This window comes from Natator depressus, chromosome 2, assembly GCF_965152275.1.
Source record: "Natator depressus isolate rNatDep1 chromosome 2, rNatDep2.hap1, whole genome shotgun sequence".
Classification (NCBI taxonomy): domain Eukaryota; kingdom Metazoa; phylum Chordata; order Testudines; family Cheloniidae; genus Natator; species Natator depressus.
Window position 1 is genome coordinate 253,203,265 of NC_134235.1, and position 27,075 is coordinate 253,230,339.

Sequence of the window (27,075 nt, forward strand, 5' to 3'; positions counted from 1 at the left end):
ACTTTCACAATAAGCCAAAAATCAAGCTAATCCCATTTCAAAACAAGGCTAAAACAAGCCAATCCCTAAGAACCCCAACACTCTGTGTGACTTGATCCCCCCTGCGTGCAGTCTGGGACTGTGGTGGGCCCATTGTGCACCCCTGATTCTCTCCCACGCTTGCCCCTGCTTGCCCCTCCTTGCCAGGAGCCAATCAAAAAAAAGAAGCAACAAGCTACAACAAGCGACAAGCCAAAAACTAGCCAACAAGCAACTCACAAGCCAATTAAGCCCAAAACAAGCCCAATTTCCTGCATTTTTTACGGGTTTAGCATGTCTGATTTAGATCTATAATTTAGACATATAATGACAAGGGGGAAGTGCTCTGTGGGATCTGGGCATCTTTGACAGGTTAAAAAGTACAACAGAGAGACCCCAGCAGCCTCCTAAAACCTGGAGGTGACCACTGATATCAGATCGAGCTACGTTTGACATGGCCCCATCACTGTCACCCACAAATGCTGGCCCTTATCATGGGCGTTTCCACCTCTTCAATAACCTGTTTAAAAACGGATCTTCTAGCATCCCTGGAAGGTCAGCAGGTTCAAGAGTTCATTATATTTATTTAGGGATCTCCCATGACTGGGGTGTTGCTAAATGGACTCAATTAGGTTTTCCCACAATGCCGAGTGCTCTGGCAGGACTCATTCCTTCTTGGTGCCCAAGGAGAAGTTCCTCCTCATCTATCCTGTATGCCTAAGCTTTCCTGCGATCTTAACTGCAGTTTTCCAATAGCCTACAGGGGAACAGCTCTTCCCGGGACTCAGGTAGGTCTGCAATGCAACTGGAGGATATAACTGCAGCATGTGCAGACATACCCAAGCTAACTTACCCTAGCTATCTCCCATGCTGATAGCAGTAAAGCCACAGCAACACACGCTCCAGCATCGGCTAGCCACGTGAGTAATTACCCAGGGTCCCAGGCAGATCTGGACGGCCTGCATGGCCACAGCTTCACCGCTCTTGGGTCTCATGCTTGCTAAATTAAAGCTAGCTCAGGTACGTTGGCAAGAGCTGCAGTTAACCCCCCCTCCCCGACTGTAGTGCGTATCCTCAGGGTGCTCTGGGGGAGTTCTCCCTGCTTCTTCCACAAGGAGCAGCTCCTCGGAGGTCAGTGAGCACAAGACTGGAGTTCCTTCCATATCTTTTACTAAGTGCCCCCTTTCCCCATTGTAGCCCTTGATTTGGATTCACCCTCTCCCTCAGCATCCCTTTTGCCCATCTTTCGTGGCAAAGGCAGCATGGCCTATTAATTAGAGCAGAGGACAAAAATCAGGACTACTACTCAACGCCAGTGTTCTGAGCCACTTTCACACCACATGGCATTTACACCACAATTGAAGTCACCAATACATTTGGCTTTAGGAGATTGACTTTACCTGCACTCTAAGTGACACCTAGGGGCCAAGCAGAGAAATTGCAGGTGTATATTCACCTTGAATATACTTGTCTTTAATGGGGCTCCCTTTTCTGTTACATTAGAGCGGTGGCTGGAACACACGCACTGTCAACCAATGGTTGTCAGCTGATTTCACTTGGCAGGCCATTTCTTAGGAGAGAAATTGCGTCATGGCTAGCTCCCCTCTTCATCCCAATTCCAAAGCTCCCCTCAGGCAAGTGCTGGATTACATGAAATAGTAGGGGAGGCTAAGAAAGGAAATAAATGTCACGCTCGACCTTCTCTAAAGCTCATTCATCTCAATGGGAGATTTGGGATCAGGCGTGTAACGTACTGGGTGCAGCTACTTGGTAATATCCACTCATTTTGTTCTGGGTAGGTTCTTATACTGCCCTCATCACTGTAGTATCAGCAGCTTTCACTAGTGCATAAGGGGTGTGTCTACACTGTGATAAAAACCCTGCAGCACGAAGCATCCAAGCTCAGGTCAGCTGACTCAGGCTTGCAGGGCTTGGGCTGCGAGGCTAAAAATAGCCGTGTAGAAGTTTGGGATCAGGCTGGAGCCTGGGCTCTGGGACCCTCGCTCCTCGCAGGGTCTCAGAGCCTGGGCTCCAGACCAAGAACGAACGTCCACGCTGCAATTTTATAGGCCCACAGCCCAAGCCAGCAGACCTGGGCCAGCCGCAGCCATGCCACGGGTCTTTTATTGCAGCATAGACATGCTCTAAGCAAGGTGACTAGTATTGTCACATGGGGATCATTCTCTCATTGTCTCCCCAGCGAGAGTTGTGCGTGTAGTGTTTGGGTTTGCTTTGATAGGGGTTTGGTTTGGATCCTCCCCCTCCTCCCACACTCCTTTTGTATCTGTGCTGCTCATTTCCTATCCCTCTGGGTAGGGATTTACCTTAATACGAGATTAGACATCAGCACAGAATTGCCCTCAGTGCTCCACTTCCCCAATTTCTTGGCTGCTTTGCAGTTTGATTCTAGGTGTTTGCTGCTCCTCCAGGATCAATCAAAAAGTGAAGCACCGTTCTCTCTGCACCAAAGAAACACCCGACAAAGGAAGATATGGAGCAGCCATGCAGAGTGCAGGGATGGTTTCTTACATGCACTGAGTTGGTCCCAAAAGCCTCTGAAAACCAGAAGGGTGCCCTGGACTGGCTAGTGACAAACACTGCTGCTTGACGACTGACCGATATTTCACCATTGTGACACAGACATCTTCCCTGGGACTAGTGGGAAGTGATCCCTGAGCAACCAGTTGAGAATCACTTCTCTCAAATATTTGGATGTCTGAGTCAGAGCGGCCAAGGACAAGTCTCCCAGTGAGGTCAAGGAACCAGTTTCTCAGCTGGTATCCATCAGTATTACGCCATGGAAGTTGATCCTGATTTACATCAGTCATAGCTCTAGTCCAATGAGAGTTTTGCCTGAATCCTAACTACAGGATCAGGCCCAGATTTTGGAACATTTGCCGAGTCTGCACAACATCAACAAAAACCTAATCATGCATGATCTGGATTAGCGCACGGAAAGCCCTCCTAATATCCCAACACAAAACCACACCAATTAGCATTTGATTAGCTGGAGAAAATTCTGAAAAAATGGTTGAAACCCATTATTAATAATCTCCTTAGTGTACTGCATGCGATTAATTGCAGTTTTATACTCAATGGGGAGATTACACATTTCAAAGGGTGATGATTGAACAAGGGTGAACAATTGGTTGTTTTCATTCACTTTTTAAATGTTGCTTCCAACATGCACTTTCCAAATTGCAGCACCATCAGGACAATCTCTTACCAAAAATTATGTGTAAGAAAGAAAGAAAGAAAGAAAAGCTTTGGGAAAAAAATGACACCCAACGTTTGTGCATGAATTCAAACACATAGCCTCAGACCATCACAGCCAGGGTACAACCTGATCTAAAACTATCCGGGGTGGTGACCAAAGGGAATATCCATGTGATAGATCAAGCCCTCAGCTGTGCATAGCTCCACTGAAGTCAAGCCAACTGACACCAGCGGAGGGTCTCTTCTCAGATCTTAACCCATAAATCTCATCTGCCTAAGAATCTACATCCCCTTTCTCCATATCTTTGTTTACTGATCTCTTCTCTGCCTCATTCTCTTCTCTATTTCTCACCCATTTCCTTTATCATCCCCCATTCTCTCACTTAACTTTAAGGTACCCCAATTTACTCCCCAAACTGCAGTAATGACCAGGGGCACTGGAACAATTTGTATAGTGGGGAGCTGAGAGCCATTGAACCAAACTGTAATCCCTGCCTATAATGGAAGCCACTTCAAGCCAGGGGTGCGGCAGCACCCCCAGCGCCGCTAGTTCCAGCACCTGCGGTAATGATTTTGTTGGGCTGAATCCTGGTTGCTGTAGGGCTGATGCGTGGCAGGAGGCCCTTCCTCCATCCCTAATACAACCCTTTAGCTAAGCACAGGGTAATCTTATCCTTCCAGTACAAGGAGTGCATTCTGTAAGGTTGTTGGAAGTCAACTTTTCTTATTGCACTTCTGTTCATTTTTCTGTCCTAAAATCCAATGAGAAACACTCATGGGATGGCCAGAAGCATGACAAGAATGACAGAGGGACAGGGGGACAGTGTTGGGTCTCTGTAGAAATGTTTTATGTCCAGTGGATGCATTGACTTTGCAGGGTAAAGAGAGGACAAACGTTATCTCTAGCTCTCTCTTGGCAAGACCCTATTATTCAAAATATACTTTAAACAGATAAAAAGACTCTGATATATTGTCATTCTGATTTAATTTCAGGTTGGCTTTCAGGCATGGATGGAAGCTCTTGCCTTCCCCCTCTCCCTCCAATCCACACATCTTCTGTATCTCTGCATTGCACCCAACTGTATTTAAAAGGCACCCGACTAACCCGAATTGGTCAAGCTGCATTGATGGGTATTTCATTTCTCTCCCTGACACAGAGTGAGGCTACCAGAACATAAGGTGCAAAATCTCTTATTATGGTGCTCAATTGTCAAAGAAAACTCTCCATTAACCAACGGAAGAATCTCTTACAAAAGGAGACCAGGCAAAATTGAACTAGGAATAGAAGGACTCATAGTAGCAACTTCTGGGCTAAAGGGAGACCGAGGGAGCATAAGTAGAAATACCAGGACAGCATTCAGGGCAGCCACTTATAAAATGTACAGATCTATAATTACCTGAACAGGTACTGTGCTATAAAGCATGAACATGGCTCTAATACTGATGATTTCCTAGAATGACTCCTGTTTTTATGCACTTAATTACAACCTATATTACAGAAACATTTTCAGCAATTCCTTATTCAAAAGAAAAGCAGCAATGATTTGTTCCCATTCAATGTGCAGTTGCTTAACTGATGAAAATTATCCTGGTGAGTCTCTTTGGCCCAGTTAAACAATACATTTCCTGCATTTTCCTTTATAAAGGTGAAGAAAAGAGCCCTTAATCCCCCCCCCCTCCATAAACACACACACAAAAGATTATTTATCTATGGTCAAGGCAAAGGTGAAGAAACAAAGCACTGTGGGAAATTCTCTATGGAACATGAAATAGGTGATGCCTTTAATGGCTGAACTAATTTCTGATAAGAAACCAACAGCCATCTGCAAACACCTTGTTTTGTGGGTGTGCAATACAGACAAGTTCTCCTGAGTCCCTTGAAGGGCTGGTTTGATTTGAGCTGTGAGACAATGGAAAACAATTGTACTTGCTAAGACCCCAATTATCTATGCTAACTCAAGTCTTCTGTATTTTCTCCCAAAATACTCCTCTAGCCTTCTGGAGGCTTAGACGTCCCATGTACCATTTTGATACACAACCACATTTGTTGGCTCCTACTATATCTCCTAATGCAGCTACTTAAGCAGAGATGCCCACTAAGCTTAGTGCAGCTACAGAAAGTCCCCCTTTTACAGCGCCTTGGGCACTCTCGCACGGCCTGCAAATGAGAACGGTACTTCGGGACGGTCATGGAGAAGGTTTCCAGGAGGTGGAAACCTGCTGAAGTGAAACCATGAATCAGCTTCCGAGCATGGTACAGAGCAGTCATCAGATCATAATGACTCTAGGGCTGTGCCTGCCCTTACGGAGGTGAGCAAAGTACAAGTAGTACATGTGTAGCTACACGCTGCAGGGAAAGACTCTGGCAGGGGAGAGGCAGTGGGTGTTAGAATCGCAGCGTTAGAAGAGCAGTGTAGACGTGGGAGGCACTGCTTGGGTGTGTAGAGAGCCTATGTAGGGTGCATTCCCTGGGGGTTGTGTAAGGCACTCTACTCGCCTAAGCTGCCTCACTGTCTATAATGCTATTTATTTATACCCATGTGTAGTGGGGCCGTCACCCTGCTCCGGCTCAGAAGGGGTTAAAAGCCAACCCTTGGAGAAGGCCCGGGCTGTGAGCTAAAGGCTAGGCTGATGGGGAAGGCAGCCACAGCTGGGGCCACGCCCCGAGCAGGCCACAGCAGGCCCTATAAAAGGGCTGTGAGCCAGAAGCTCAGGCAGAGTCTCTCTAGCTGTAGAGAGAAGGACCTGGCTGCCTGGGAGAAAAGGGTACCTGGAGTGGAGCAGGGCTGGGGGAAGGCCAGAGGAGCTGGGGAGCTCCAGCCTGGAAAACCTGCAGGCCTTGCTAAAGGCTGAGAAAGGTACTGGGGCTGCAGAGGTGTAGCCTGGGAATAGGCAGAGGCAGCTGGTTCAACCCCCTTTCCTGTGATGTGTGTCTGCCCCAGCGAGTGGGGCCTAGATGGTGACTGGCAGTAGCCACTGAGGCAAGGAGGGGATAGAGGGTTGGGGGTTCCCCTGGGAGGGGAACCCCTGAGTGTGGGGGCACTGCCATGGGGCAGCACCCCAAGGTAAAGGGCACTGGGGTCTGGGAGGGACATGGAGGCCAACGGCAGGCAAGACACTGGCCTGCAGAGGGCACTCAGGGCTGGAAAGAGCTAATTCCTGAGACGACCAGCAGGAGGTGCTGTGCCGGTGAGTCTCGCCGTGCTACACCGTGCTAGCTAGCCGTGCAGTGTCTGTACTCTACAAGCCACTTCTAGTGTAGACGTACCTTTAGAAAGATGGACCTTTAAACAGATGTCTTGATGCAACCCAGAGCTTTGCCAGTGCATCCCAACTACCCTGCACTCCTTGCTTTGCCAGTGCACCCAGCCACCCTGCACCCTCAACCCCACTGCATCTCCTCAATGTCTTTGAGGAAAAAATAAGACATGTGAATGGTTCCTGGGAAAGGAGGGGTAATTAGGAGGTAGGGGAATATGATAAAGAGAGGTTTGGGCTGCAGTGAGAGGAGGGGGGCTATAGGGAGGCAGATAAAAAGGGGGAAGAGTGGTAGAGAAGAAGAGAGAGGTTGGAGGCTCAGGAGATGGAGCCTTGGGGGTTAGAAGGAGTGGAGGGGTGGGACAGTGGCAGGGGGACTAGGGAAGGATAGAGGCAGGGATATCTGTCAGCCCCACATTCTCCCTTGTGTGTGCACCCAGCTCTGGGGACCTCTTGCTCCTCTAGGGGGTTCTGGGCCCCCCTCCCTGCCCCTCTCATGTGGTTGTGATTTTACTAAGAATTTTGACATAGTCCCACATGACTTTCCCATAAGCAAACTAGAGAAATGTGGTCTAGATGAAATTACTAGAAGGGTGCACAACTGGTTGGAAGACTGTTCTCAAAGAGTAGTTTTCAATGGCTCACTCTCAAAGTGGGAGGGTGTGTGTAGTGGGGTCCCACAGAGGTCAGTCCTGGGTCCGGTAGCAGTCAATATTTCCATTAATGACTGGAAAGTATACTTATAAAATTTTGAGATGACACCAAACTGCGGGGTAAGGGGTTGCTAGCTCTTTGGAGGACAGGGTTAGAATTCAAAATGACTTTGACAAACTGGAGAATTGGTCTGAAATCAGCAAGATGAAATGCAATAAAGACAAGTGCAACGTACTTCCCTTAGGAAGGAAAAATCAAATGCACAGCTACACAATGGGGAATAACGGGCTAGGTGTTAGTACTGCTGAAAAGGATCTGGGGGTTACAGTAGTTCCCCATTGTTGACTCAATTTGTGTGCAGCTGTGAAAAAAGCAAATATCTTTCTGGGGTGCATTACCAGGAGTGTCATATGTAAGACACAGGAGGTAACTGTCCCGCTCTACTCAGCACTAGTGAGGCCTCAGCTTGAGAACTGTGTCCAATTCTGGGCACCACAGTTAGGCAAGATGTGGGCAAACTGGAAAGAGTCCAGAGGAGAGCAACAAAAATGATCAAAGGTTTAGAAAATCTGACCTAGGAGGAAAGATTTTAAAATGGGCATGTTTAGTTGAGAAAAGAAGACCGGGGGGGGGGGGGACTTGAAAACAGCCTTGAGATATGTTAAGGACTCTTATAAAGAGGAAGGTGCTCAGTTGTTCTCCATGTCCACTGAAGGTAGGACAGGAAGTGATGGGCTTTATCTGCAGCAAGAGAGATTTTAGGTTAGATATTAGGAAAAACTTTCGAACTATCAGGATAGTCAAGCTCTGGAATAGATTGTGGAATCCCTGTCATGGGACATTTTTAAGAATAGGTTGGACAAACACCTGTCAGGGATGGTCTAGGTTTACTTGGTCCTGCCTCCATCCTGGACGATGGACTAGAGATGATCCCTTGAGGTCCCTTCCAGCTCTACATTTCTGTGATCTGGGATAAGGTGGGCCATACCCATCTGGGGATGTGTGAGCCCATTTCACTGCCCCCATGTGAATACCAAGATCCGGGGCTCCAGGTCCATCTACAGGGGTTGGAAACCTCCCCCCTTGCTCCTCTCATTTGAGCCAGGTTTGGGGGCAGTTGCCCCTTTGGGAGGGTCTGAGGCCTCCTCCCTGCCCATCCACCCCCCATGTGAATCAGGATCTTGGGACGTTTTGCCCTTCTAAATGGGGAGTTGAGAATGGGTATACTTTTTCATGTCATAGGCTCTAAAGCGCTCAGGACAGGGATAGGAACCCCCATTGAGATGGATAGAGCTGTTATTTCAGGTTGCATACATCTCCATGGGGTTGTTCTCATTCAGCTGAGAATATCCACTGAGATGAATGGGCCACTGTTTCCCTTTCAGAGCTTCCTGTGCTGAGGAGGGATGTGCAGAGGCGCACAAGAGGGTTTCTGTGCAGCCACTCTCTGGTTACCTAGGCAGTTTGAGGGAATATGTGGATGCCTTGACCCCACTGCTATTTCTAGTCTGAACCTTTGTATACCTGTGCAATGTTCCTTTCTACACATTGTCTGTTTTAATAGCATGTGTTTTTATGTTATGGGGAGGTTTACCCTGAACACAGCAGAATAGTCAGCAGCTGATCTAACCAGAACTTTTATTATATTGGATGGGGATGCGCCTAAGGCAGAGGACTTGCGGGGTGGGCAGCACGGGGAGAGCAGTTGTGGAGGGGTGAGGCAATGAGGTCAGATGGTAGACAAGTCTTGGACGGGTTGTTTGAGGAAAATCTGTATTTTCCTGGCTCTGGGGAGGGAGGGGAGTGTGTAGCAAGTGGCTACGGATCAATGTGGTGTTTCCAAAGACAGCCGGTGCAGAGGTTTGGATTTCAAGCACAGGCACCTTGACGGCTGCGGGAAAAGGAATAGGCTGGCTGTGGATTCTAGGCTATTCCTGGATCACATGGTTGCAGAACTTAGCGGGAGAGCACGGAGTACCCCTGGCATAGGGATGACTCACTACAGGTTGATTTGGCTTAGTATGCAAATTGCAGGTCAAGATACCTACAACTGCCTAAACAACTCTTACCAACACCACATCCTTTCCTGTTTAAAAAAAAAAACTAGGAAATTTAATGACAACCCCCACCTCTATTAGTTCAGAGTTAAGGTTGCTTGGTGGCATGTCGTCTCCTTGCAGGAACTGAGCTGAGCAAAACTCAATGTCTGAAAACTAGGAGATGTACAGGCCAGGTCACCCACACAAGCTGAACTGTCCTTGTTCAGCAATGCGCCCATATGTCCCCTTCCCCCACACATCCATTTACAGCCCATTCACTCTCCCTTACAGGATTCCACGTTAAAGGACAGACAAGGTGTACGCTCACCATTAGCCACATCCTTAGAAATAATACAATAGACGGACAATTTAAGAACCACTTCACAACCTCTTACAGCCCCCTCATGCTTCTTCACAGGATACCATCTCAGACTTACGCCTTCATGTCACCATCATTAAGGTATTCAGATCCTGCCATGTTCCACCTCACTGCTGATAGCATCCATTCAAATAGAAGTCCTATGCCCCTCTACTGACAGAACCTGCCCGATTCTCCATAGAAATGAGGCATGCTGCGTTCTGAAAGCAAACAGCATTGCTTCCCTTTCCCCCCCACCACACAGTTGAGGGTGGAAAACGTACATCTCCTATCACAATCACAGCTCTGTCACACACCTCACACTAATCCACACATCTCCTACACACCCTCTACCGACCAGAGCTAACTACTGCCTCCACCATTCAGTATAGCTACACCTAGCACCGACCACAGTCACTTTACTTGGCATTTATGTTGATGATAAATCCAACTCATATCCCAGCTTGCTACTGACAGTACTCCCTTAGTATCCTGCAAGGGGATGACATGTCGTCAAGCTAGCTTAACTCCACATTAACATAGCTTTTTTGCCATTGAATATATATATACATACACACACACGTATATAAATCGGTAGGGTTTTTATTTTAATTTCGGTGGGGAGGGGAGGTTTTATTTCTTTGTAAATTTGCTGGCAGCTCAGTATATGAAAAGCAAATTAGCAATGGAATTTCCAGAACCCTGACCACAGAATTCACTCTTATTTGTACTTATTGGTGAGTCAGACTCAAGGATGAGTAGAACTGTTTGTTAACATGTCTTTGCTTCATGAAATACGTAGGGGAAGAAAGAATTTGCCACCATAATGGAGCGCACAGGATAATGAGAGCAAACCTGGACCTGCTGCTTTATTATCCCATCTGAAAGTTAGCAATGCCACTTGATAGCTCTCAGAAAAAAAAATTACAGGGTAGCTTACAGGAGAAGATTTTAGTTACAATCACAAGCTGCTCTCTCTGTATCGTAGCTGAATGGAAATGTCTGTATACTGACACTTGGTAGTTTTCATCATCTTGTCTGTAGTGCCTTTTGGATCAATTCTGCTGGATCATTTGAGGGTTTCCATTGTTACTGCATCTGCCTGCCTGAGTGCATGGGTTTCTGTAATAGGCACAGCTGGAGTTGAGGCATTAGGGTTCAGGAATATGGATTATATATTGGAGTTCCCAATGTTTCCTGCATGATCTTTCTTTTGGTGGCAACTAGGGGGTTAAATTCACCTCTGGGGTAACTGCATTAAGACCAATTTGGCTCAGAGGATCGGATGCTGAGCTGGTGTTAAGTCAAACTCCACTGAAGTCAGCGGTGCTTCACTGATTTAAGCCAGCTGAGGATCTCGCCCACTGTGTTTAGAAGACCAAGATCCACTACTTCATCATTTGATTCCCAAGACTTTACAGAGATTAAATATGCAACACACAAATATGTAATGGTTCCTAAAGGGTAACTGCCCTCAAACCAATAACCAAGTATCTTCCTTCTTCATGTCAACAGGATAACAGCTAAGACAAACATTTGACGTAGTGAATTTTGCAGTATGAGCATTTTTGTCTATAGTCCAAGGAACCAGATAAGAGAACAGCACCAGCACTTACTGGGGAATAACATCAAACTATTTCTTATCTGTACCTCCTGGTTCTATTTAAAATCGATCATAGTGCTGTGCCACAAGCGGAAAAGAATTGAACTAAGCGTTTTAGGGTAGAAATAACTTGCATTGACACAAGAGATCTCCAAATCAATCCTTCACTCTATGGTCGGGTTATCTGCCCTCATTCGTGAGACTGAGTTACTGTTATATTCAGTTGACTGTGTTTATTTTACTATTTGCATAATGTACACAATCTGCAGCAGAACCCAGTCTGGAAGTAAAGGGCGTCCTAGTAAATTTAATAAACTATTTAAGTGAGACATCTCAAGTAGAAGTAGCCCAAGTGTGGGAAGCGGAGGAGTCTCCAGGAATATCAGACATGCCCTGACTGTTTTCATTGACATCTCTTTCAAACTACAGAAGTAATTGCATCTCTGCATTAAAATCTTAACTGTAGCAGACTGGTTAACAATTAACAGTTTCCTGCTGAAATATATTTAGGAAAGTCTGCAAGCTGGTTATTAAGCATTTGACTTTACAAGCTGTCTTGAACCTAGACCTCATCCTGCAAACTGTCTTTGTTCATGTGAGCAAGGAGTTGAAGGATTGGGTGCATAGCTAAATACACGGAAGAGTCTAATTTCTCTAGACATCTGCTACAAGCTGTCACTGATGCTGAAGCCTAAAATCTGTAGGCATTATTGAAAAGTGGTGCAAACATACCCCAACAATACTATACACACGTATAAATGTTTCCAATTTAGACACAAGTTTGAAAGGGGAAAAATCATGATCCATTTCACATGACTATTGCAACTAGATTTTTCCCATGCAGTCTCTGAATATTTGTGAGCATGTTATCTTGGCAACAGTATGTAGCAAATGCGGGGCAGTAATAACTGTGCCATAGATCTTAGAGCAGGGTATTTGGAGAAAGTTTACTGTGAACGCAAGGTAAATAATCACCACCCAGGGACATTATTCAGAAAAGACTGACCTTCCAATTAAATTAACAAATATTGAAAACACAAGTTATGAAGAGCATCCACATGGAAAATAAACAATTTTTAGGTCTTTTTGTTCGGGGCACAGGAACTCCATTTAACATCTCTCCCGGTTGTCTTTAAGGATGCAACTAGTTAATAACCATAGCATGCTGTTTCCATCAAGCCCTTTGGGAAGTATAAAAACTCAGAAATCAATGAAACCAGGTTCCTATACACACAGGGAAAACGGAAGCTTAATATTCCCTGTTCTTCTTTTATGTACACTTACACGGAAGGCACACTGGCAGCTTTTAGGGCCAGATTCCTAATACCCCTACTCTTGCTGAATTGTGCCTGGCTCCTTGAATAGTTCCATTGATGTCATGGTACTTGCTTGTGAAGTAAAAGAGTATTCAATCTCGGGAAGGATGGCAGGATCTGGCCCCTGGAAGGGCACAGCACATTTCACCACAAAGAGCACAGCTTGCAGAAGGTTAATCCTACAGCCCTTACCCAGGTGAACCTACTGCTGACTTCACTGGGTGGCTTGCCAAAGGAAGGGTTGCAAAATGAGGATCCTGCATGGATTTTCAGGAGTTCTCAAATGGGAGATGCTGGATGCTGCTCCCTTTTGCAAATCTGGCCATTAACCCATAAAAGGGAGGGGGGGAATCCACTTCCAACAAGTTTAAAATCAAGCTCTAAGAGAGACCCAAGGTTTCCCTGAGACCCTCCCTCTTCAGATTTACTGACAGATCCAAGTGAATTTGGACCCTAAGAAAATACTAAAGCCTTATTAACATGAATTAATTCCCCACAAGGACAAGGGCACAGTGAAACTTCCAGGGATGCAGAAAGACACCTTAACAATGTTCTGAAAAAGGATGCTAACCAAAGTACCCCACATACATGGAGCTAGCATTCAGGGCACTTAATCATCCAAAAGCTCCTAAACGGATTGATCAATATTGACCAGAATGAGAGGAAATGAATGCCTGAATCTACACCCTGAAAACAAACCCCCTGTCAGACATGTGCCGATGACTCACTATTGTTTAGTTATGAAAATATTTATAGCCAGCTGCAAACAATTTGTACAATACACATAACACTGCACTTTACCGTGCTGGTAAATTTGATCTGTCTAATGACATCCTAGGAAAGGCTCACCTGAGTTCCTGATGCAATCGGCCTTAAAGCACTGCATCCGTTCCTGACTAATAAGCAAACTGCCCGTGAAGTTAAGTAGATTCGGCACCTCAGCCTATGCTGTCAGAACAGGACTTCAGGGCGTTCCAGTCCACTCTAATCCCTGTTCAGACACACACTGTTCCCTCCAGAGGGCTGGTTGTTCCAAAGCACATCACCAATTTATTAATTAAGACTGGGGACCGAGCAAGCCAGAGAGATAATTACTTTAATTGAAATGTGCACAAACCAGGATCACACTTTTAAATACCTAAGAAATTCAGTGGGCATGTTTAAATGTCCTTGTCTCCTTAAAAGACATGGAGTGTTTTTGTCTCCACATCTGCCTGAAGAAACATATGCAAGTGTTTAAAAGGCCAAGTTTATGTTAAAATCGGTATCACTCAAGACAGGAATTTGTATGCATCACTCAGAATGTGCAGGATGTGTCAATTCCCAGCCAAACACTTAAACTGCTTTTTATGAGGACACATTCAGGGCCTTCATAAGAGCGCTTTTCTCAGCACAAGCTGCAGACAGAGAAGAGGGGAGTTTGTACTTACGGGTGGTGTTGTATTTGATCCCGTTGAAAAACTCCGGGCACGGTCTCTCCACCAGTTCCCCAGCAGTGGTCCGGGGCCAGCAGGTCCCTATCTGATCGGTGGTGGCATTGCAATATGGACCTTCACATTAAAAAAGAGAAACGAAAGAGAAGCGATTGAGAAAGCCCCGAAGCAACCCCTTCACATCACAAAGCAAAGTGTGACTCTAAGAAGCTTAACCCCAGGCTTTTCCAAGCCCTGTTATAGGCTAACACATCCTACCATCAAAGCCAAAGAAGGGAACACGGGAACTCTTGAAAAAAGTATCCTGCAAAGCATCTAGGAGGCTGCAGTTGGCATCAAATTCGTCAATGATGATCTGAAATATGGTCGCATCCATGATTCGCCCCCTAGGGCTGTGGGATCTGAGCTCCTTTTTCAATCTTTCCCTCCCTTTCTTTTCTCTTTCAAGAGAAATCAAAATCTGAACACTCTGCAAGCTCCTGTGTGCGCCTTGCACAGAAGGGTGGGCTGCAATCCGGTGTCTGGCTCTGCAGCTAAATCCTCCAAGCGCTTCTGCTTTAAACAGCAACTCGGTAACCAATAGAATCCCAGCAAGTGCGGAGTAAAGGACAGACCTCTCTCAGCTAGCCCCCCTCGCTTGGCAGCTTTCCAGTTCCTGCTGGCATTGTCAGCCTCGCTATTCTGCTTCTCCCCCCCCCCTTCTCTCCACGCACCCAGGTTTATCATCAGCTGTTACTGGCTTGATGATTACCCCTTAGCAAGAACATTTAATGTGCATTAAATCAGCAATGAAATCTCAAAGGAAAGTGACAGTGAAATTAACCTCTCGTCCATCTGCAAGTGAAGCAATTTCTGCCTTTCCTGTGTGGATGGGTGATGGATGGTATAGACAGAAGCATGGGGATGGGTCGGGGAGAGATATCTACTCAAGGTCTGGCCCCTTTGGAAAAGTGACAAGAATTGGGGGTGTGGGTAGAGGAGGGGGACTTTGGAGGAGAGCCGTGAGGACGGGAGGTACTGGAGCAGGGGGTTGGACTAGATGACCTCCTGAGGTCCCTTCCAACCCTGATATTCTATGAAGCAAAGGGGATGCATAGATCCACAGGCCAGAAGGGACCACTGTGACCATCTAGTCTGACCTCCTGTACAACACAGGCCGGAGAACTGCCCCAAAATAATTCCTAGAGCAGATTTGGTGAAAAACATCCCATCTTGATTTTAAAATGGTCAGCGACGGAGAATCCACTACAATTCATGGTACATTGTTCCAATGGTTAAATAGCCTCATTGTTAAAAATCCACACCTTATTTCCCGTCTGAATTTGCCTAGCGTGGATCCAGCCATTGGATTGTGTTAAACCTGTCTCTGCTAGACTGACGAGCACATTATTTAAATATTTGTTCTCCATGTAGGTAATTATAGACTGATGAAGTCACCCCTTCACCTGCTGTTGGTTAAACTAAAGAGATTATGCTCTTTGAGTCAGTCACTATAAGGCACGTTTTCTAATCCTTTAATCAGTCTTGTGGCTCTTCTCTGAACTCTCTGCAATGTATCAACATCCTTCTTTAATTGTGGGCACCAGACACAGTATTCCTTCCTCGCTCTGCTATGTTCTGCTTCCCCACCTTGACTGCTTCAACTCCATGCACGAGCGAAGCAGCCAAGTGCAGGAGGAATATGACCATCATCCATGCATTTGTATGCTTCAAAAGAGCTTTCAAGACAAAACCTTAGTGGACACTCCTAAGTTGAACTGGGCAGCAGATGGCTTTCCCAGTCTACAAAACTTGTAGATTTCACACTACTTCCCATTCCACATCCAGCAAAAGCCAAGCTCTTTGGAATTTTTTTGTGAAACCCAGGGAATGGTTACCAGCCCCAGAATAGTCAGTAGCCTGGTGGTTAGGGCACTCACGTGGGATGTAGGTGACTTGGGTTTAAATCCCTGCTCCAAATCTGGCAGAGCAATGAGCTGAAGCTGGGTATCCCACATCCCAGGGGAATGCCCTAACCACCAGCTTGTTGGCTATTCTTCTGGGACGAATCTCTTTCATATCCTCGAACTGCGAAACATTTCCAACAAGAGTTTAATCAAAACCAGACCTTTCCCGCAAAAGGTTTCTGCAAATTGACATTTTCCAAAGAAAGAAAAAAATCTTTTCCATCTGCATACTCCCAACTTGCAGGCTGCAGTACTCCTGGGTCCTCAAAAGTGATCTGAAGGCAGACTGAAGAATGTTGTAAGTGAGAACACTTAACTGAGGCTCTGCACTATTTAACCCTCAAGCTGAACATCACTGATCTGTAATTAGTGTTTTTTAGGCCATGCACCCTCAGAGGAGTGTGTGTGTGTGTGTGTGTGTATGCTTTTAGTTTGTGAGAGGAAAGCTTCTATTTGTTTGCGGCAGTGTAGTCTAGGAGATACAGCATTGCTAGATTGCTAAATCTGGGATTTATGAGACGTGGATTCCTTTTGTGCTTCTGCCACAGACCTGCTGTGTGTCCTTGGGCAATTCACTGTAACGGTGCCTCTGTTTCCCTGCCCACCTGTCTTGTCTGTTTAGATTGCAAACTCCAGAACCTAGTTGGGATCTCTAGGCACTACTGACTACAAATAAAAGAAGTAATAAAGAAGCAGGAAAAGAAACAGTGAATTAATTAACCGCAAGTAAATATCGGTGAAAAAGGGTAACACTGATGCTTCTGAAAGCACGTTAGCATTATCATTCGGAAATCTGAAATAAGCGCTAAATTGGTTTCTTATCTAAAAAACTGCTCTCGGATACCATCCCCATATAAGACAGGACATATGTTTGCCTCTTCTAGATCTATCTAATCTTGATCATTTCATTCTGACTCCCTCAGCACCAGGATGTTGCTATAAAAGAATGTACAAAAATATAATCAAATGCTGGCATCAACCGAGTTATTTAAATATCTGCACCAATTTAAAGGGAGCAAGAGAAGCTGCTGATACAGCACCCTTCTGTGGTGCACCTGATGCCCTCAAAAGGTTATTCAGATCTCACTAGTTGCAAGGGGACAGCATCCTGCCCTCAGAATTGCCAATCAGCCAATGCAAGTTTGTACTGGTTATCAGACCACAGCCAGAAAATACTTTGTATACTTAAGGTTGATGCTCTGTGTGTATATAACGGTTTAGGAAAATACACTCATCACAGTTCACAGCTTCCTGAATAGGAGGTACACATGTAGAATTTCATAGTGCATATCCCCCAAAAATTCTAATTCCACCCCCACACCACAGCCCAGCAACAGCCTATAGACCAGAAACCTTTTTACCTGCTCTCATCACTACATGCATTTCCATAGTAGGAACACAAGACATAGGACTGGAATATGAACTACAATATTGTGGAACCTCCCCTCCCCACCCCACCCCTGACCTCCTATAGTCTATAAACTCTGAGCAGCCTTCAATTCATGCACCCATTATTAGACAGACATGCCAACCTCTTGTCTTCAAAGACTCCGCTCTCTCCAACTACCCACCCTGGCCGAGAAACCACAAATCTCGTACATTATTTTCTATATACAGTCAGGAAACAACTCCTTTGCCATCCTACTATTTAGCACTCCTTCCCTACCCTACCTCGCTATTAAGTAAAGCCCAATTCACCCCATCTAACCTCCTATATAGACTGCACATATGATTGTACCTTCCCTATTCCCCTTCCCAATGTAAGTGAACGGATTGACCTTCCACATACAGCATAGGCTACAGACCAGCATGTACACCAGTCATCAAAACAGACGAGCATGTTATCCTTCTTTAGTAAATTAAATATGTACTATATTTTCACGTGTTCTCAATGGATTTTCCAAACCAGTATAATCATATCCCTGTTAGATAGTTGATGGGCAGCTGTTCAAGGTTGATTTTGGAAGTGCAACGTGAGACTGAATTGCAGGTATATTTGGATCTTTTACCTATTGTTGCTTGATTGTTCTCCTTCGTACATTTAAATACTTGGATTCCTTTAAATGTAACAAGGGAGATTTTTAAAGGCACCATGGGAACCTAGATCCCCAACTTCTCCTTTGTGGCTTTTAAAGTTTCCCTCAGCATTTGTTGTTGATGTCCTTTAGAGCTCACAGGGCCTGATCCTGATGTCAGCACTACTCCTCACCTGAGTAAGGATTGCAGGATCAGACCCTTAATAAAAAACTATTACTTCCCTCTAGACCCAATAAATGTGGTGGTTGCATCACAGTGAGGATTTCAGGACTGGTCCTATTGCTCTGAGCTCAAACTCAAGGGCAACCTGATGCTAGCTGGTGAAAGACTTGCCCCTAAGCTTTGTCTTCAGACAAGCCAACAATGATACAAAGTGCTAGAAGACAAAACTCCTAGACTTGAAGGCAAATGGGGCATGCTCAGATGGCACCATGCAATACACTCAGATAGCACAGCGATGGGCATCATCAATGAACCTTGAAAAGTCATATACCCACACATCTAGAAGAGAAGCATTCCCGATGATGCTAACTTAGGGCCACATTTTGATACTCTTACTCACACTGAACAGCACCATACTCCAAGAGTATGCCCTTGGAAATAAACAATTAAAGTGCTACTCATTTTATCAGACTCTGGTCCTTACATTCATTCACAGAAGCTACATAGGTTCCAGATTTGCGAGTTTTGTTCTAGACAGATGATATTAAATGTAGATAAATACAGAGCTCTGTTTCAGCTGATAGGGTCATTTTTAAACAGAAGACAATTTCCTTATTAGTAGAAATGAAATATGACTGTAGCGAGCAAGACACCAAAAAACCAATATGCAGATTTACAGTGATGAATCTGCAACTTCATTGAAGTTGGAAATATTTACTGCAAGTGTAAAAAGATCCTAACAGCATAAATAATATATGGCTCCAAACTACATGCTGATATATTTCATCCAGAACATTAATGCAGTTGTCATTCTCTACAGCTATAAAAGCTGTACAAGTGAATCATGAGGCATGAGGAAAATGATGAGGCATTGCAAGAGGATTAGAACACACTTAAAAAAAAAAAAAGGCAGCCTAAGCACATTTGTGAGCTGTCAAGATTTTTTTAAAAAGGTGATTTGAATCACCGAACACAGGAAGAGACCACAGTGACCCTCATTTCAACAGAATTATTATTTTATTCATACCGGGCCAACAGCAAGGTAGGTGCTTCACAGGCAAATACAAAAACAAGGGGTCAGGTAGTGGAAGTACACTTATTTACACCAGTTGTGGATCTAGCACAAAAGGTTAAAATGTAAACAATGTACAGACACAAAGAAGCAGCGGATGGGTGGTCCCAGAGCAAGTAAATGAGCCCCGATGATTGTCAAGCGCTTTGTAAGTTCCACTTTTTTTTTTTTTTTTTTTTTTTTTAGCACACTGGAGTGTTGTTGGATAAAAAGCTCAGGATCAGACTGTCTTGCTCTGTGTACAGTTTAAGTGCAAATATGGCTTTGTCACCGAGCTGCACAACACCAATTGTAACACGCACAGAGGAACTGTGTGCACACTGCAGCTTGTTGCACAAGGAAACGGTGTCAACTGCGTTTCTGTTGTCTACACCTACCCTACAACTTGTCTGTATCAATGCAATCTGGCCAGCTATCTCATGTGGCATTCTGTCCCCTTCTGGGGCACTGAGGACACCGGCGCACCCAGCAGGACGTGAGGCAAGGTACTCCAGAACGCCTTAGCGCTCAGAAACCTGGGAGGAAAAAAGGAGCTAACAAAATCGTAGGAACATAGGAATTGCCAGGCTGGATCAGATGCATGGTCCATTTTAGTCTAGTATTTTGCCTCCAGCAGATGCTTCAGAGGAAGGCACAAGAATCCTGCAGTCCACTGGTTACACAGGCAGTTAGGGCATCCTGACTACACACATCATGATCAGGCTGACAATCCTGTAGCAAAGGGCAAGGCACTGTTAGCTGCTATGATTACTAAGAAATAGCAATACTGCGTGTGGACAAAAACCAGGCCACTCCCTGGTTACAAACTCAGAAGTAATAGGGTGCACAATGCTTCCCAAAACCTATTATCCCAACCAGCTCAACTCCTCATTCATAAATCTAAAAGCCAGAAAAGACCAGTCTGACCTCTAATTGCCTAAAGAGGTTCATAGACTGCATTATAGGTGGGTGTTCCACAACTGGGCTGGGACACATTGGCAGAGCATTTGGGGGAACCTTGCCCTGCTACTACCCAGGCTGTTCTTTGTCTAGTGGCTTTTGGTCTCATTGCACTAAAATCTGAACACTACACAAGCACTAAAATTCTCTTTTTTAAGAAAAATCCCCATTTCTAACATAATATTAACAGCTCAATAGGCAGACTATTTAGAGCAAGCCATGCATTAGCCAACAGGCAGAATTAAAACGGACACTAGCTGGTGGCTAAGCAAAGAGCGGAGTGGTAGTGTGTAAGGACAAGGAGTTGTGTTCTGGGTTTGCCTGCATGACTTTGGGTCTCATAGACTCAGTTATTAAGGTCAGAAGGGACCATTACGATCATCTAGTCTGACCTCCTGCACAACGCAGGCCACAGAATCTCACCCTCCCACTCCTGCAATAAACCTCTCACCTATGTCTGAGCTATTGAAGTCCTCAAATCATGGTTTAAAGACTTCAAGGTGCAGAGACTCCTCCAGCAAGTGACCCATGCCCAAGGCTACAGAGGAAGGTGAAAACCCCCCAGGGACTCTTCCAGTCTGCCCTGGAGGAAAATTCCTTCCCGACCCCAAATATGGCGATCAGCTGAACCCTGAGCAGGTGGGCAAGATTCACCAGCCAGATACCCAGGAAAGAATTCTCTGTAGAAACTCAGATCCCACCCCATCTAACATCTCATCGGGCCTATTTACCATGAATAGTTAAAGATCAATTAATTGCCAAAATCATGTTATCCCACCATACCATCGCCTCCATAAACTTATTGAGTTTAATCTTGAAGCCAGATAGGTCTTTTGCCCCCACTGCTTCCCTTGGAAGGCTGTTCCAGAACTTCACTCCTCTGATGGGTCAGTTCGCTTGCACCCACAGTTCATAGCAGGTTTTATCTGGTGGCCCTGAAACAGTGCTGTCCTTATTTAGCCTTTGTCTACTTGCAATAACAATCAGGGTTCAAAAAAGAACTAGATAAGTTCATGGAGGACAGGTCCATCAATGGCTAATAGGGCAGGATGGTGTCCCTAGCCTCTGTTTGCCAGAAGCTGGGAATGGGCGACAGGGGATGGATCACTTGGTGATCACCTGTTCTGTTCATTCCCTCTGGGGCACCTGGCACTGGCCACTGTCGGAAGACAGGATACAGGGCTGGATGGACCTTTGGTCTGAGCCAGTATGGCCGTTCTTATGTGTTCAGCCTTTGTTCAGCTGCAGCCATGGTCAGCACTGGACAATTTCTGATGTGTAAACAAACCCTGAATCTGGCTGTGCTACAGTTTCCTCATCTATGAAATGGAGCTCCTCAGATTTAACAGCCTCACACGGGGTATGATGAGGTTTGTTTAGTTGACATGTATAGACCTTATAAATTGCAAATTATTATTATACCATACTTCAGCTTCACTGTAACATAGCACTTCCCTATTATGGTATCATGATTTGTATGATAGCAATGCCTAAAAGACCCAACCAAAACTGGGGCCCTATTCCATAGGGCACTGTATAAACATGTAGTGAGATATTGTAAATTTTTTGGGGCAGAGACTATCTAAATAGAGAGAGGGGAAAACAGGAGGGGAAAACAGACAGAGAGACTTGCCCATATATCACCCAGCAATTCAGTGGCAGAGCTAGGAAGAGATCTTAGGTGTCCCAAGTCCCAGTCCAATATCCTATCCACTGACCCAAATCATCTTCCAACCCCCTGTCTGACAAAGCCATCTTACAGTGAGTTCCATGTGAGCTGAAAACTAAAGATGTACCAACCTTGAACCTGTCGTGTAATGCAGCTATTTAAACTAAACAGATTGACCATTAAGTTGAAAAGGCCCCATTGAGCTAGGAATGTTAAGATACCAGCAACATATCATTATGTGCTTAGTGATTTTGCTTCGTAAGTTTCATATAATTGAATGTTAAAAAAACAACACATAAAAGGAGAATGCCAGAGAACAGTCAGATCTATTTCTCTGCTGATAACCAGCTGCTTATTATGAGAACTCTGTGGCAGTTAGCACAGGAAACTCCTGGAAATTAAACAGAAAGAAAATATCAGCAATCGTGCCAACTTCTGGAAATGTGCGAGTAGTTCTCAAGTTCATCTCCTCCACAATCGGGAAGGAAAACTAATAGGACCATGTACAATCACATCAGGCTTGAGGGAAGCTGGATTCATTAAAGGTGTACTTTGCATACATAACATTTTATGGTGTCTTCCTGCCAGAGCTCACTAACGCTGGGAACTTTTAAAGGAACACCTCAGAGCTCAAGGAAGTAGCACTAGCTGGTAAGTCAGTAGGTGCCACTTTCCCTCTGCCAGTACTAACCTAGAAGGCCCTTACAGCTGTGCTGGGGCATTACACTGCCATCATCAGATCTGCTGGGGAAGGGTCTTACAGGTGCCATCCAGGATACAAGAGGTCAGGACCAGTTGTTATTAAAGATGTGATGACACTTTTTGTAAAGCTAGAGGTGTGAATACCGGTGTCCAAATTCCAATTTAGCTGATCCCATTCTCTGTGTCTTAATTCCTTCCCCCCGGCCCCAAGAGTTTTCAACTTGATAGAAAGCACTGTATTCTCCATTCCCTGCCCTACTCTGTTATAGTGCTGCAGTTCACTGGACGATAAAGTGACTCTCGTATCATGTGTATGTCAGTCTACAAAGGACTCTGAGGTAACAGGCTATAAGCAGAAGTCTGATCATCACACAGGCCTGCCACCTGCCAACATTCTACCTACAGAACTGGAGTTGGAGATTATGGCTGTGTGTACATATTAGAAACCAACCAAGGATTCAACCCCGATGCGACCATTCACCAGCTGATGAGATGAGGCCATTCACCAGCTGATGAGATGAGGCCATTCACCAGCTGGCCTAGCTCATTCTGGATCCACACTGAACCAGTGCCTTGGCCAGTTCCTCCCAATGATGGAAGAATTTGGAGAATTTAGTTTTGCTGCTCACCTCAGGAGGATGTTCTCTCAGAGGAGAGAGAATCTGAACCTGAGAATTAGCAGAAGGGTGATAAAGCCTTTACAGGGAACACCAGGGTTTCAAAATTCCAGGCCATTTGCAGTACTGCTAATCCCAAGCATTCAAAAATCACGTCAGGCCTCAAAAAAAAATTTTAAGATAAAAAGATGCTAGATTTTCTTTGCTCTCTGTGCATTTAGGGCACACTTGGGTCCTGTTTGCAAGCTTCTCAGTAACCGTAAGGGCTAGATGTTTGCTTTTTTTCCAAAAATGAACGCAGTCAGTCTCATGAGATCCCTTGACTCCATCAGCTGGGGATTTAAGAAAAACATTAAATATGGCAAGAGTCATGATAAAAACAACAAGCGTTTGCACCAAATCAAGCACTGATGCCATCTAGTGTCTTCCAAAGCAGCAGCAACGACAAATAACAGGCCACTCTAAAATATCATTATGAGCCAAAGTTAAATTTTATCTTTTATCGAGATGGTTTAACGGTATCCAGAGTGGGGATGAATTGCATTGAAAGCCAAGAGATCCTGCTTATCTCTCTGAATGTTGTCTACTACTAATTGTTATGATGATGTTTCCTCAAACATGCACACACATGCTCACTCAAGCATACACAGATATACAGAGGCGCTCAGCAGATTCTGAATGAACTAGCTGGTATGATCTCATTTGCTTTCCATAGACCGCATATCAGAGAAAACACACTATAAATCTTTAATTACCTAAAGGGCACAGCTTAAAAATCTTATGTTGTAAACGAACATTGTTTTACTTATGTTTCTAGTACCACCTTAAATTATTAAAAGTGAAAATAATAAAGAAATCCACTTATCACAATTTATATCTTTTGTTTACAGTTTGCATTTCTCAGGCTGGACAATCAAAACCAATAAGTCCCTTTCCCTTTTATTTAGAGTCAGTTTCACTTTCAGGTAAATCTTAGATGCCAGCTGAGCAAAGAACTTATAGATACCTGCTTAACTTTAGGCATGTACTTCATTTCTTCCAGTGACTTCAAGGTTAAGTAAGCGATTCAGAGCGTTGGTGAACGGATATGTACTGCTGAATTGGGACCTTAGTGCTGCAGTGTGTGGGTTGAAAATGCATGCATATTTACTTGAAAATGATGACTTTCGTTGGCTATTTGATTTTTTAGATTTGATCTTGCAATAAGCTTTAAAGAAGCTTGTTATTCCAAAATGTGTAGTTTGGCCAAATGTAAGTTGACCGTGTCAATTTAATTAACACATAACTTTTGTCATTTAATGTGTCTCCGATTTAGTTTCTGTAACTCAAGACACATTAGGAATGACTTCAGTGCTAGCTTTCTGTCTAGTGCTTAGACATGAAGGGCCAGAACCACAGGTGCTGTCAATCAGCATAGATCAATTGGCTTCAACAGCACTAAGGTGATCTAAGCAAGCTGAGGATCAGACCTGAGGATTCAAAGGCAGGACAACTGGGAGAAAAATGATGTAACATTCTACATTAAAGAGACTGGATTGTCACAGGGCAGGTATACCTCATCACCCTTTGTTCAGGGAGAAGGGGGCATTATAGCCCCAGGGCAAAGTCCAAATAACCACCCTTAGCCTCAGGGCAGTTTGGCCTAATGGCCAGAGTTGATAACACAGTCCCCCGCCCCATGCAGGGCTGCATGGCCCAGTGGCCAGAATCAATATAGCTGCCCTCCTATGCAGAGCTGCGTGGCCTAGTGGCCAGGGGGGAAGTGGGCTACCACCCAGTGGTGGGTGGCAGCTAGGGTAGGGGGACCCAGGCCCTCTCTACTCCACCAGGTCCCAGCCCAGGGCCCTGTCAGTGATGACTTCATTCACCACTATGTCAGCAGGGATCCATCCGAAACATGTTGACTTTGCCCCGGTTCTACAACCGGACCAATATCTAATTCCTGGGGGCTACTTCCTACCCTGTTTTCCAAAAATGCCATCCACGGGTCTTCTGGGCCTCTGGGGTCATCGGCCAGCAAAGCTCCCAATGACTCTGTCCCCTTTCAATACATTTGACTGATTATCTCATGCTGGCTTTTATTATGATGAATGGGCTATATTTGCATTTGATAAGCTCTTTGCCTCGCTCCAATGAATATTTTTTAAAAAATCAGTTTTCCTTAAATGTGTGGTAGTGTGATTTGAATGTTTCACCATTCAATCTGTTCTCACTCTGAACTACAAACATAAGACTTGTAATTTTATTGCTAGAAGACTGCTGCTGTTCTTAGAGATTCTTCAGACTGACAGCATCTTTATTAACATTTTCAGAATGTTTTACAAATGTACCTGCAACCAGGGAAGCCTTCATGACTCCGCTAACTTGAAATTGCCATGAGCAGATGACTCAATAGGTGGATTGATGCCCTGAAAACTCCATTTTTCAGCATTTCTTCCCTTCCGATGGCTAATAAAGTTATCCAGATCATCATTTACAGCACTGTTTATGTGCGGCACCCGTTTGCCCTAAAGTATGGCAATTTTAGTAGTCACAATTTTACTCTTTTCCATAGTCTATTTAAAGAAGAATTAACTACTGTTTCTGAGTGGATTTATCTGAAGCTATTAAAGTCTGTAAACTCAGAATTACTGAACAAGCAGCAAGCTCGCATCACTTATATTCCACGTACAAAAGTCTTAACTATAACCCACTCTGGTTTAATGCACCAAGTTTTTTTCCACTCCTTCATATAAATAATCCATCCCTACAAAAGATGAAAAAATACATATAATAATACTTATCCAGCGATATAGATACAGTTTGACTTCTCCTGGATTAAAGGCAAAGTCACTCTTACTAGCATTTGCAGTGGCTACTTTTTAAATATTAAGTACATACTTTTCCCACTAGACTACACAGTCATTTGGCTCGCCTCTATGGAAACTTATGTTTGCTATGTTGGCCACTGCAGGGCTCCCATAATTCTTCATTAATGCAAAAGAAACATATTGGAAATGACTAGAATAAATTGTTCCCTGCATAATAAAGACTACAACATTCAAAGTCGGCGTTTCCTAGCTCCTTTTTAGATCTAGATACGTGCAATGGAGATTTTACTGCACTTTCTGTTTCTGCAGCCAAAACAGTGCAACAAGAAGGGGAAAATTTTTCATTGAACAGCAAGTTTCTCCTTAAGCACGAGATTGTTACTTGCCAGATATAGCTGGGTTATGGAGTCAGGAATGCGGAATAGCCCCCCTTACCCACAAAATGCACCAGCCTCTCAGTCACAAATCACTGTATCATTCTAGTCATCACGGTTTTTTAGCTAAGTGTCTTTCCAGACCCTTGCTTTCTTATTTTCCACTGTATTCCCTCACCCAAGGTCCCACCTCGGTCTGATCCTTTTGTTTCCGGTTAAGCGCTAATGGGTTGGGTTCCATCTTTCTCTCATTAATGCTACTCCTGCGTAATCAGGAGGAGATAGCATAAGAAAGTTTCCTTCAGGGGCTAAGAAAATCCACAGTGCTCCCAGCCCTTACAAACTCAGGAAGTTCAAGAAGGACCCAACCATTGCTCTGGGTACAGCACCATTTGCTGTGAATCTGTAACTGGATCCATTCTATGCATCCGACAAAGTGGGCTGTAGCCCATGAAAGCTTATGCTCTAATAAATTTGTTAGTCTCTAAGGTGCCACAAGGACTCCTGTTCTTTTTCGTAACTGGAGAGGGGCCCCAATTCGGCTGTTACAGTGGAGTAATGCCACTGAGTTCAGCTGAGTCACTTCCCGCTGACTCCAATCAGAGCACGATTTAGGTGCCCCCTGGGTCAGGTTTAGCCGATGACGTTTTCTTTCCACTGAATGTGAGAGGATAGCTCTGAAGAGACAGTCCTGAGCAGGAGAGCTCTCCCCCGGGATATCCTTGCATCGGTGACAGGAAAAAAAACACCAAACTGGGTGTGTGTGTTCTGTGACATCTACTTCCACTGCTGAATAGCAGATGAGCAATGGCTGGGCTCGGGTGCACTCAGGGCAGTGCTAATTACATGTTA

General features: G+C 44.7%; 1 protein-coding gene across 2 annotated transcripts in view; it reads right to left on the reverse strand.

The window, feature by feature from the left end:
- Positions 1 to 27,075, reverse strand: part of CRHR2 (corticotropin releasing hormone receptor 2) — a 250,887-nt gene that overhangs the window by 168,926 nt on the left and 54,886 nt on the right. The window contains exons 1-2 of one of the 2 annotated variants that reach the window (XM_074946385.1): positions 14,154 to 14,420; positions 13,893 to 14,012 (exon numbers count right to left, since the gene is read on the reverse strand). In XM_074946385.1, coding sequence (XP_074802486.1) covers positions 13,893 to 14,012; positions 14,154 to 14,271 — 238 coding nt within the window. In that variant the 5' untranslated portion in view covers positions 14,272 to 14,420. Of the gene's footprint in view, positions 1 to 13,892; positions 14,013 to 14,153; positions 14,421 to 27,075 lie in introns of those variants that run through there. The other variant, XM_074946387.1, reaches the window with a different exon arrangement.